Here is a 13,185-nt window from a genome sequence, read left to right as displayed (position 1 = left end):
AGAGTTATTTGTCAGCATTTTGGATAGGAATATTGCTGTCTACGGGAAACGGTTTCTTTTACAGGCTCTTGGGTTGCGGTGTTTCATTTTTCTGATGTGACATTATTAAAGGCCTGAATAACATTAAAGGGAAGCTATATGAGTCATGGGTGATTACTGGTTCCTCCATTTTTCCCAGCAAGAAAGAATTATATCACCATTAAAATAAGTGTTAGGAGTAAAATTCATCTTCACAGGCCCATTTACACTAATCAACACGTGCCTGTGCTCCTCTATTAGTAGTGAATTGGCTTCTTCTCTTTCTGCCCCATCTTTTCTTGTGTTTTTATATTATTTTTAATTCTAGTTGCTAGTAAGTACTTCATCCATCATTAGGGTAACGCAGTCGAACTTAATGGTGTGGCATTTTTTTTCCCCTAGTGCAGTTCAATGAGTGGAAACTCAAGCTGTGCTTTTGGCAGAGACAATATGTAAAAGCCAACTCTTAGGCATCTGCATATTTCAAAAGTACAGGGTTATTTAAAAATGTTTCTAAGGTAATAAAACTCTTGCTTGCCACATGGTGCGAATCACTGGAGCAGAGTTTGGAGGATGAGGCACAGATACGGGAGTGCTTTCTTGCTGACAAAACAAAGTTTGGGGATTTTTAGTGATTGGCCACATTTAAAGGATGCTTTAGAATTGTTAAGTGGAGCTGTGAAGAAAATAATTAATATCCTGTGCCCTCCCCAAAGGAGAGTTAGCCCTTATATCTCTAGCCCATTCCTGGGCGTAGTTTCTTGCACTGACGTTTCAGCCTACGCTTTACAAACCAGTAGGAGGTTTGTCTGTTGTTGCTTTATTTAGCCTCTCCTTTACCCAGTAACACTGGAGTCAGAGGGACTCAGTGTCTGAGCAGTGAAGGGCAAAGATCCGAAGCTTTCTTAATTCATAGTGATTTGTTTGGTTTTTCTTTTTAAATGTGGATTTGCTAGAGTAGGTGCAGAGCGGTTTTTCTGCTTGCTTTGTGTTTTCTGGTGGGATTGTTTAGGTTCAGTTGGAGCTAAGCACTTTCACAATAGTAAAGTGGTGGCGGTTGTTGTTAGACGGGTTTAAATTTTGTGATTTTTGCCTAGAGAGGCAGTAACTCGTGAGCAGTGGCACAGGCACGAGTTCGGGCTCCCTTCCCCCCGAGAGCCCTCCGCAGCCCAGCAGTAGCCCAGTTACCCGGTGGTGACCAGCTGTTCCCCTCCTTCCCTTCCTTCCACCCCCAGACACATATTTGAAAGTGTCATTTGGCTTTCAAGAAGGATCAGTTTCCATAAGTTTGACCCTGAAAGAGGGGAGATTGAGATGAGATGTGGGGAAGAACTTCTTTGGTGTGAGGGTGGTGAGAGCCTGGCCCAGGTTGCCCCGAGAAGCTGTGGCTGCCCCATCCCTGGAGGGGTTCAAGGCCAGGTTGGAGGGGGCTTGGAGCAACCTGGTCTGGTGGGAGGTGTCCCTGCCCAGGGCAGGGGTGGCACTGGATGGACTTTAAGGTCCCTTCCAACCCAAACCATTTGATGAGTCTATGATTCTGTCTCTGCTTCACTGTGTTGATATCCTTCATGCTGCGACATACGGCTGAGTTTTGTCGGTGGAGTTTAAGGGATGGTTGTTCAGAGATGGCGTGAGTCCGTGGTCAGATGCTGTGGGGAACTCTACGGTGGATCCAGGAGAAGCTGCGAAGTGACAGCTTACCTCGCAGAGCAATAGTGACAGGACTTGATTTTGTCCTTAATCCAAGAACAATTTCCAGAGCTTTTCTTTTTGGAGGAATCTGAAGAAGCAGATCCATGTCTAACCAGTCACTGGAAGAATTTCCATTGAGGCCTCAAGGTAGTAATGGCATTGAGGGTTTGAGAGAAAATGGAATTGTGGCATTGCACTTTAGAAAATAAATCGCAAATGTTTAATAGTTTCCCTTTGTGTTATGGAAAAAATTTTGAATTCTTGTACGGAGATAAAAGTTGCAGAGCAACTGACACCTGGTTTTGTTGCGCAGAGCCAAGACGATCAAGAACACAGTGTCTGTGAATCTGGAGCTGACCGCGGAGGAATGGAAGAAAAAGTACGAGAAGGAGAAAGACAAAAACAAGAGTCTAAAGAATGTTATTCAGCACCTAGAGCTGGAACTGAACAGGTGGAGAAATGGTACGTACCAGCAAATGGGAATGGGTACATGCCTTTGTATTTTTAAATTACATAGGTTTAAATCTTGCCTTAAATCACAAAGAGGCATATTATTTCTAAGCTCACCATTCAGAGCTGGAGCTCACGCTTCATAATAATAACTGAAAGGGGAAGAAGCAAAAACCAGGGAAACCAGCAGCAGCCATTTACAGATGGTACTGTTTTCAGTGCCAAAGCTGGTGTGACATCAGATGTAGCCAATACAGGAAGGCATTGATAATTTTTAATAATGTTAATCATATTAACAAAGAAAAGGTAAAATGCCATTCTGTTTGGTTGTTTCTTATAAAGAACTCTGCTTTTCAGGCCTGACAGTCAGTTCCGTTACGCTTAAAGATAACGAGATCTCGGTGTTTTGGTTTTTTTTTTTTTTTTTATAATTGAGTTTACCATTAAAGTAATTAGTCCTTTAGTACAATGATTAGGAGTGTCACCTGATTGATGAATGACCACTCGTTTCCTTCTATGGCTTCTAAGTGAAATTTATGTTGAGAGCAGCCAATTTTCTGCTTAGAAACATAGGGAATTGCTGTTCGGGGTAGGTTTGTACGATCAAGCATAGGGTGCTAGAGGAGGAATAATATTTTTATGTATAAATACAAATTAAAGAATTTTTATTTATTCTGGAATGTGGACAAAAAATTTTAGCAAACCATCCTTGCTTTTTGTTTTTATTCCATGTATTAAACAAACAAACAAACAAACAAAAACCCCAACCCCCATACCAATTAGAAGCAACAAACAAACAACCCCCCCAGTCCCCAAAACCCAGCCCAGAACCCTCTTGCACCCTGAAATCCCAACAACCCCAACAGTAAAATACCGCTTCTTTGGAGTCATTTTTATTTTCTCCATTGCTCGTCATCCTGGTCCTATGTGTTGACGAGTCTCGCAGTTCAATAGTAAGTAACTCTTGCAAACGTGAAGTATCTAAAGCGAGAACAAATCTGTGATTTAATGATTAGTCACAATTTGTTTGGCACACTCAAGTCTGGTTTTGAACATCCCTGGGTGAAATCGCTGCTTACAAGATAAAACCTGACCTTTACGGGGGTGAAAAATTGTTTCCTCCTGCAGCTGCCCGTGCTGTTTCCTTGCCTTTCAGATGAGAGATCGTTACCTGATGATTGCGCTCCCTGCCTCTCTCTGGAGATTTCGGCGCAGGGAATATTTCCCTTATCAGCGCAGCGCAATTGCTATGGAGACGGTGGTTGTGCTGGCGCTGTTGGGGAGGGCTGGGGATTTCTAACCCACTCCTGTTCTGCGTGTTTCATTCCATCTTTGCTAAATGTGACGGCTTTAATTTCCTTCCCTTTCTAGCAACACTTTTTTAGAAAACCCTATATAGATCCTTTCTATACGCCACGTGAACAAGCCTTGTTACATGCTGTTTCTATTGCTTTGTCTAAATATACACATCTCCTCATCCCCTCTGGTCTCTCCTGCTTTTCTCATTGGCGTTAGCCAGCAATACATTCAATGCATTCAAAATAGTATTGATTTCTTGTCCGGCCTTCTGCGATAGCATCCTTTGGAAAGTTATTCTGTCAAAGGAGGCTCTTTACGAATGAAAGCGTCACAGAAATTGCATCTTGAATATGAAATGCCAGATAGAGGCATAAATATTCCGTTAGTATGGCTTATTCTATAAACTTAGAAAATAATATACAAAATAAAACTGTAGCAGAAAAAGGGTGTGCTCAGGTCTCACCGAAGCAGGATTTCAGCAGCTTTGTATCCCAGTGCACAATTTGGCGGGTGTTTTACAGGTAGGAGGTTGTTTTCATCCAATGAATGAAAATCTAAAAATTCACTTTGGGAGGCTCCTGCTGGCTTCTCTGCAGCCTGAGGAGCATTGCTGTGTGTGCGGGGTCCCGCGGTCTGACCGAGCCCACCTTTCCTAGTCTGCTCCAGTGAAATGCAACAATGAAAAATCAATTTACATTTTTCTCATTAGCAAGATCAAATATCACCAAGCCATTAGCAATAGGGCAAAAAGTATTTTGAGTGAAGTACTTTTATAGAGGTTATGATGCTTGTTTTCAAATTACTCTTTTTCAGCTTTAAGCTTGACAGTTATCTTCTCCATTAGTTGGTTGTGCTCTTTCATGGCCTGTTTTGTTTGCTTTGGGGCTGGAATTAGCCTGCCTTTTTGGGTTTTGATAGGTTTGTCCTGTTTACTTATTTCCCCACCAGTAAGACAAATAGTGCCTATGCTGTTTTGGCAAGAGGAATGGCAGGTGAAGCTTTATGGGACTAAAATATTGTAGCTTTTCATAGAAAAGGGAAAAAACCTGTTTGTGCAGAAGGGTTGGATGTAACCTTCCCACAACGCGTGCGGGATTCAGTGACTGGCGGAGTCTCTCACCAGGCTCTAATGAGAATAGATTCAATTTCTGACATGAGCGCCTCGCCTGTCCCTCTTCACTGAACTGCACCGGGCTCGGAATTGTAATGCACCGACGTTACCCAAGAAAATATTCCTCGGAGGAAATGATTTTGAATGCAAAGGTGTAGGGAGAACATCCTGTCTGGTGTGCACAGGCAACATCTGAAAATTGGTGTATGGGCTTTAATTTTAGATGTGACAAGGCAGAAGGTGAATATAATTTTAAATGCAGCTGTCTCGCTTGTTGTCCCAATGCTCGAGCAGTTCATTATGAGGCAGTTGGAAATCTGGAGAGGAAGAGACATTTAATTGCCAGTAGGCTTTAGGCTGAAAGTCAGATTTTTTTCCTCCTTATTTACACTTCTGGTAATCCATGGAGCTAATCCCATCTATAGAGGGTTGGAGTGAAAAGGGAGCCGGGAGTTTAGTGCTTTTAATGGCAGCCATTCGAACTGTTGACGCATTGTGTGTGTTTGTGTTTCTAACCGTGGAGGTAATTTTCCTAACGAGGATGGCCGTCTTTCCGCACCTCCTTTGGCCCCTCATTTGTCTGCATGGCAGTTCTCTGCCTTGCACAGCTGGACACAGCCCTTCTTTGCTTTGCTGAGTCCGTCTTGGCAGCCATGAAGGACCATCCTGGGATGTCCATGGGTTTGGGCAACCATTTCTCTTGGATTGTAATGACCATAAATTGCGTGCCTGCAGGAGAAGCTGTGCCTGAAGATGAGCAGATCAGCTCAAAGGACCAGAAGAACCTGGAGCCTTGTGATAACACCCCGATTATCGACAACATCACGCCAGTTGTTGCCAGCATCTCGACAGAGGAGAAGCAGAAATATGATGAGGAGATTGCCAGTCTCTACAGGCAGCTGGACGATAAGGTGTGAATTTTTGGGTTGATTCCATTCGCTGGGTGAGAATGGAAAACTAAGCCAAAATGGTTGGGTGTTTCTCTGTGTTTCCGGAGCCCCGTGGACTGGAAAATGTCCCAAAGTTCAAAACACTATTACTGCATGAAACCAGATCTTGTCCTGTCACATCAGCCCTGTGCCTCTGTTCCCTCTGCAGATAGTGTTTGGGGGTGTTCTCCATGAAATCAGAGCCAATTTGCCTTTAATTTTAAGGGATCGGTACAGGCTTTTCAGCACTCCTTTTCTTCAGTGATTTGTGTAAAATCCCTCAGCAAACTATAACATCATAGAATCTTGGAGTCATAGGAGAAAGAAAAAGGGGAAACGGTATCTTAGTATTTTTTCTATATTTATTGTGTATTAGAATTTTAAGGAAAATATATAACCGTCCCCTGGGGCTCTTTTGTTCCTATTGTTCTAGCTGTGAACGCTGCCTGGAGTGCAGGTGGCTTATTTATTTATTTGCACAGCTTGAAATACATCATTGGCACTTAAAGCTATCGGCCATACATTTACCGAGCACTTGCCATTAATGGCTTTGGCTCGTGTGAAGATAAGTAGTGGGGGGTAAAAAAGGCATATTAAAACCATTGACCATTATGGATGAGAACAGCTTAAAGGCTGTCTAGCGAAAGTTTTCAAGGTAGCTTTAATCATGAATCAAAGCTTGATTTTAACTTTCTACTGTAATTAGTGGGAAAATGTCAGAAAAAAACCCCTCTGTTTCCTTGTGTGTGAATATTAAAATTTGGCTGTTTCTGAATAGCGCGGGAGGGAGCGGATAGTTGTGTTTAAGCCTCAACCCTGATGTGTGTGAGCTCTCTCTGCACACAGCAGTGTGGTGATGGCATTCAAAATAACAGTTAAGGTCTTTAAGAAACTACAGCTTTTCTGTGATGGAGAATACAGCCCCGGGAGCAATCTCTAGCTTTTACATATTGATTAGAAACAGAAAAAAAAGTCATTCTTTCACTTTCCCTCATCAATAATAACAAAGCCCATTGAATTGTTCTTGAGGGAAATGGCAGCAGGTTTGAGTTTCACCCTAGAAAACATGGAAAGCATAATTTGGTGCATTGCTGCAGCACTATGGGAAATGGGAAGGTATTTGATCCCCAAAACAAAGCCAAAATACTGCCACGTATAACTTGTTACAGTGTAGACCATTCTCGTGTTGCATCTGGGAAATGATTCGATGTATTCTACTTGATAGCTGTATTTTTTATCAGAAATCAATCTATTAGCGTGCTTGTCGGTGAAACACAAAATACCAGCTGACTCTGATAGAGTAAAAAGCAATGATTTATCTTTAGTGTTCCTTTAGAGAAGGTACAAGAAGAGATGGACTTGGTCAAGTCCTGTGCTTGGTGTGCCTGTTGCAGTTTGGGGGAAGGACTTGAACAGTGGGATCTGTCGTCATTTCTCTTCTGTATTTAAAATCAGCTCCTGCCCATGAGGATGCTGTTGTAACAAAGGAGTGGAAATGCCAGTAGAATTGGCTGCCTGGCTGTGCGTTACCCGGCAGTGTTTGCTTCAAGGGCTGTGGTGGAGTAGGAAAATAGAAATTCTGCAGTTGAGGGTCCAAGTTCTGTGTTGTGGTTTGAGCTTCCTCTTTCATTAAAGCAGTTCAGACCTGTAAACTGTAAGTTCGTTAATAAATCTGTCTCTAATTATCTCTCTTCAGCTGAAATTTGGGGACAGAGAAAGAGAGAGAAAGGGTGTGCATGTATTTGTATATCTATAAAACATCGCATACGTTGGTGAAGTCTCCTGCAAATTATAAGGGGCAACTCTGACCGCATTGTTTATCACCAGGGACACCTCTGCTTAGGTATGAGAGGCTGAGAGAGTTGGGGGGGTTCAGCCTGGAGAAGAGAAGGCTTCGGGGAGACCTTAGAGCCCCTTCCAGTCCCTCAAGGGGCTCCAGGAAAGCTTGGGGGGGGACTCTTGATGGGGGAGGGGAGCCATAGGAGGAGGGGGAAGGGTTTGACCCTGAAAGAGGGGAGATTGAGCTGAGATGTGGGGAAGAACTTCTTTGCTGTGAGGGTGGTGAGAGCCTGGCCCAGGTTGCCCCGAGAAGCTGTGGCTGCCCCATCCCTGGAGGGGTTCAAGGCCAGGTTGGAGGGGGCTTGGAGCAACCTGGTCTGGTGGGAGGTGTCCCTGCCCAGGGCAGAGGGGTTGGAACTGGATGATCTTTAAGGTTCCTTCCAACCCAAACCATTCTATGATTCTGTGGTATATACCAGAGACAGCTGCATGTATACATTGCTTTTACTATATAGCTCTGCGTATGTATATTTTTTTCTCCTCTCATATCACTCAAATCTGCACAAGGTTTGCTATGGCATTATTCTTACTTCTTTTCTAGAAAGGGGAAATAAAAGTGACCAAACAAGAACTGTGAAAAGAAACTAAAAATCTCCAACCTTGTTTCATTGCAGGATGATGAAATCAACCAGCAGAGCCAGTTGGCTGAAAAGCTAAAGCAGCAAATGTTGGATCAAGAGGAGGTAAAAAACTAAAAAAAAAGAAAAAAGAAAAATGAAACCCCCTTACATTTTACTTATGAGCCCCTTGCTTAGTGATTCTGTCACAGTTATTGGCTAAATATATTCATATTAACTGGCTAAAATTCCATAGGTAAGAGAAAGCTGTGTGACAGCTAGGTTTAAAATTCAAATTTCTTAATATCCTCAGAAGAGCATTAAGCCTTGATAGCTCCTTATAATAGCATAGCATCCTGCTGGGAAGTGATGCTGGAGGTACCAAGGTAGGAGCGCGGCCAGTATTTTTTCACTTCAAATGTGTTTTTCAATATATGTCTGCATCCTTTCAGGTATCCGGACACTATGGGCTGTAGGTGGTGAACAGATTTCCTAGTTTGACAGTATAAAGATTAGTTCCTGGTAATGTTCATTACAGTCCTGATGTTCATTATTTTGGCAATTAGAGATAGTACTGTGAGAAATCTGTCAGACTGAAAAATTGATTATCGGTGCTGCCACAGGTTCGCTTTATAATCTTGGATTGCTTGCTTTAAACATTTTATTTTGTTGTTTCCATCCATAAAATGAATGTGGTTTTTAAGATGGGGAATATGATCACTAAATTTACAGCCAAGTCACTTCCTTATCTGTCATTTGTTTACCAGAGGTTTTGAAGATGTAAAATCTGGCAATAACACTAAATTACCAAGTGCCCCAAATGTTGCTGTGATATTCCTTAGAAGATGGTTTTATGCTGGTTTTCAAACTTCACTTGTCATTACTGTTCCAAAATGTTGGTGTCTCTTTGCCGTGATTCCCTAGGATTCTCCCAGCTGCCCGAGCCTCTTCCATTGGAGCACAGCATTATTCTGGCTGCTTTTTTTTGGGTGTGAAACCTCTTTTGTAATTGAAAAATTATTCTGTCCATGCCTTAATCCTTAATCAGATCCTCAGAAAGAGTTTCCAAGGTTTGGCTCCTCAGCAGGGCGAGAACAGCCTATGAAATGTCTGTTACTCGTCACACTTACTGCCACCTTTGGGGACGTATCCTCACTGCAGGAATTACCAGCTTTATTTTACTCCACGATTAAGCTCTTCATTCACTTGCTGCAACTTTCTTTTGATTACTCTCTATTACATGCTACCCGTGTCCGTGGCTACACAAATGTAACAGAATTTTATGCATTCTCAGCAACATTATTTTTGGATGTGTTATTTACACCATCTCACTTCTCCCAGCTTTTCTACATCAATGTTCTCATCTAAAGCTTATTTTCCCCCACGGTTTTTCTTGTGTCTTATTTTTTGAGCGATGTGCATTCCTTTCTTTGTGTTGCCTAAGTGGGAGCATGCTGTACCCTGGCTTGTTCCCCACCCTCTGTGTTCCATACTCAATATTACATCTGGAAGATGAATCAGTTTTTTGGTGGTTTCTCATTTTTGCCTTACAGACCACTTTTTCCCCTTCTTTTCACATGTTCTACTCCAGCTTTGCTGACTTCTGAAGTCTCCACAGCTGGTGTTGCACCAGAAGGTTTTTAGCTGGTTCATCTGATAAGCTTGTCCACCTCTTACCTCCGAGAGCTAATGCGAAGTTTTTATTTTCTTCTTTAAGGGTATTGAATTAATTTTTCAAGGTTTTGTCTTCCACACATAAGCTTCTCCCACACTGCGGGACCGATCTACCTGTTCCGTCGTAGAGCCTGTGATTAGCTCCCTGATAGATGTGCTGCAGAGCAGCTGCCTCACTCTGCTTCCCACTAATTAACCAGAGTACTTTTTTCTGCTTGATTAAGCTAGCAGGTTAATTATAAATCTGAGGCCTGCCACAGATGGCACTGTGCTGATAGTGGTATCTTTTGGTACCTTTTCACCACTGGCTCTTTCTTAGGGTGTGCGTTTTGTTGGGGGGCAGATTCTGAATCTTCTCATGTGCTGTGAGCAGCCATCGTCTCCTTCCCTTTGTATAATGTGTTATTAATAGCCTTTTTAAATCTTGGTATATTTTTCCACATTATGCCATCGAGAATCTTCCGGGGAGCGGTGTTTATGCTCTCGGTGATATATAACACTTCCTTTTACTTGAAGTCGCAGTAATATTCACACAGAAAATTTCTTAAGTAAATGTAAATAATAGTTCCATCTGTGTTTAGTAGAAAGATTATTTTAAGCTATTTTGTTGTTTAAATATTTACGTGCCATCTGGCTTTGGCAATTCAGTGGGTTTTTCCGTAACGTGAGTGCACTTCTGAGGCTGCAGCGTTACCAGTGAGATAAATTTCCCTTACATCTGAATCCTCTCTTCGCCACTTTGGGCACGTGCCAGCGTCTGAAGCTGCCTGGTTGGTTTTCTATTTTCCATTAGCACTCTGAGCCAAAAAAAGCAATGTCTTCTCTGACATTCTCCTTTTAGGTGGTCCGTTATAGAGAGACGTTTCTGTTTAGCTTGGGGTCTCGCACTCAACTCCTTCATGGCCTGGGAGCCCGTGGGCAGCGGTGGGACAGGTCAGGAGAAGTCCACCCGGTGCGCTTCAGGAGGGCAGGTTTTGTCCTGCTGTCCAAGAAAGCTGCAGTACAGTAATGTTATACTAATCCATACATAGGAAGGCTTGGAAATAGTGAATTCTGTAAATGAATGTCCAAACTTTGCTGTTAGGATGCACACGAACACCTTCCTGTATCTCATGCACTAATTTTATATGGCTTTGTTCTATATTTTATGATTTTATGCAATGTTAGGTCCTGATTTTGTTATTATTCTCAAAAGAACAATATTAGCACTAAATGTTAGGTGGCACCTTTTATTTCTTTTCACATTATTCTGCAGCTATGACTGCTGTTGAGTCTGGTTTTGTGCTAAGAACCCAAAAACTGAATTTTTGAGACATCTGAAAGAAGATGGAGTGGTGCAAGGGTAAGGGAGAGGACCATGCAACTGGCCTCTTGCAATCAGCACTGTCACTCAAACTTCAGCATCTCTCTCAGTAGCAGACAAAGAGTAAATTTAATGAGTTTTACAAACTGGAAATACTCACTAGTGCGTGTGAAGTCTGTATTTTCTTCCTGAGTTAGTATTTTGCCTCAGCAAATAGGAGCAGCTAATCTGTCTTCAGCATCATGCTTCAGATGACATCTAAGAGTAATCATCATAGGTTTGCTTATCAAAGGATTCCTCTAACGCCGCAAGATCTTTGAGACGGCCTCAGAGAGCCCTTTTACTTGGTTCAGCTCAAAGCTGTGAGTCTGTGTCTAAATATTTTACTTTGAGGTATTTTTTTAGTCCTAGCTGCAGCACTGGATTGAGGGCAGAAAATTTATTTGGAGCTATGGTACTGTTTAAAATAAATTCTCTGCCTCAGTCTTATGTCATAATAGGATTTGATTAAGATTTTTATTTTCATTGAAGTTTAGAGCCTTTTTTGCTTCCTTCAAATACATTTATACTGAAACTGATGGCGGTTTTGGGTAGAGCAGCAGAATTTTTCTCTCCTACTTGCTTTTTCTTGCACACAGCTTGTGTGCTCACATTTTCTTTCTCTCTTTGTCTGTTTTTGCCCTTTTGAATGTTGTCTTTTGAATAAGTTCTTGGGTGACTTAATGCTTCTGTGATATCTGGTTTCCAGCTTTTGGCCTCCACTAGGAGAGATTATGAGAAGATCCAAGAGGAGCTGACCCGTCTCCAGATTGAGAACGAAGCAGCCAAAGATGAAGTCAAAGAGGTCCTTCAAGCCCTGGAAGAATTAGCTGTCAATTATGACCAGAAATCCCAGGAAGTGGAGGACAAAACAAGGGCCAACGAACAACTGGCCGATGAGCTGGCACAAAAGAGTGTAAGAGCAAGCGGTTTATAGCCCCGGTTCCCTCCTCACCCCCTAATTCTGCATCTCCCCTAAAGATTTCCATAGGGGTTCCCAGAAAACTGCCGGCCTCTGCCATTCCAAGAATCTTTCAGATCCTGCTGTCAAGTATGTTATTATGTAGTATAAAAAATTGGAGTAGCGGGGAGGCTGTTAAAAGATCCATATTTGCCGTTGCTCCCTCTCTCTTCTATCTTAATTAAACAATAAAATTAAGATAATTTGGAAAGTGCTCTGTGAAAGCTGATGGCAGATCGTGGCTCTCGCAGCCTCTGTATTTTGCACAGCGTAGCGGCGACAGAACTGAGTGTGAGAACTGGCCATTCTGTGTTTTGGTTATTTAAAAACTCTTGTTATGCCAAGAAAGATGTGAAAATCTGCTTTATGCAAATTGCAGCATTTTATGGCTTTTTTTCTGGACTCTCTGCTGTGGAGCAGGAATTTAGTACAGAGTCAGGAGATCTCAAGGAAAGAATCCAGAAAAAAAATCAAGTTTTTCAGCTGATGAGTGCCGATTTTAAGGAAAAAATCTCATCTGAGAAAAATCAAGATTGACTTGGTAGCTTAATACATCCTTGTTCCTTAATTAATTATACAAGCTGAGGAGGTTGTTGATAACAGGTCTATTTTCATGGAAGACTTCATTATCCACTTGAGTCGAACAGATTACTGTGAATCCATTTGAAAAAAAATTGAGTTTTTCCTTCTATACCTGTTTCTCTGTGATTAACCTTCTTTGTGGTGTATTATGCAAATAAGATTCTTACAGGATTTACTACGTTTAATAGATCTAAAGTCGCCTTGTTAGCAAGTGAGTTGTGAAAGTGGATTATGGCAAGGTGGAGTTGTACGCGGCAGTACCTTGAGCCAGGGGGCACGTTCAGGAAAATACAAGACAAATACCATGTAAAGTAGATAGCGCAGAAGAAACTGCTGCCCGGTCTGCGGAGGGGAGGGTAACTTTTGCTTTTAAACCTTTTCAGAGCACCCTGACGGCCACCCAGAGGGAGCTGGGCCAGTTGCAGGAGCTCAGTAACCATCAGAAGAAGAGAGCGACAGAAATCTTGAACTTGCTGCTTAAGGACCTGGGGGAGATTGGAGGAATCATCGGTACTAACGATGTTAAAACAGTAAGTCGGTGGTCTTTGTTGTTCCCCTCCCACATCTCCTGCAATATAAAAAAATTTGAGGTGGAATATGTGTGGTACAGCAGTCCTTCTCCCAGGAAACCGCTGTTTAAATCCTGGCTGTGGCACAGAGTGAAATACTGAAGAGATCTTTGTCTGGGCCAGAGATGGTCAGTGTCTGCGCACACAAACACCGCTGTTATT

The 13,185-nt window shown here is 42.3% G+C and overlaps 1 protein-coding gene across 4 annotated transcripts in view; it reads left to right on the top strand.

Moving 5' to 3' along the window:
* Positions 1–13,185, top strand: part of KIF5C (kinesin family member 5C) — a 77,557-nt gene that overhangs the window by 48,718 nt on the left and 15,654 nt on the right. For 3 of the 4 annotated variants that reach the window (XM_074144886.1, XM_074144885.1, XM_074144884.1), the window contains 5 exons: positions 2,024–2,172; positions 5,306–5,481; positions 7,953–8,021; positions 11,621–11,827; positions 12,838–12,988. In XM_074144886.1, the coding sequence (XP_074000987.1) occupies positions 2,024–2,172; positions 5,306–5,481; positions 7,953–8,021; positions 11,621–11,827; positions 12,838–12,988 (752 nt within the window). The remainder of the gene's footprint in view (positions 1–2,023; positions 2,173–5,305; positions 5,482–7,952; positions 8,022–11,620; positions 11,828–12,837; positions 12,989–13,185) is intronic. The other variant, XM_074144883.1, reaches the window with a different exon arrangement.

The sequence above is a fragment of the Numenius arquata genome, chromosome 3, assembly GCF_964106895.1.
Source record: "Numenius arquata chromosome 3, bNumArq3.hap1.1, whole genome shotgun sequence".
Taxonomy (NCBI): Eukaryota; Metazoa; Chordata; class Aves; order Charadriiformes; family Scolopacidae; genus Numenius; species Numenius arquata.
The sequence above is the reverse complement of the archived record's forward strand: the minus strand, read 5'-3'. Positions and strand labels throughout refer to the sequence as shown.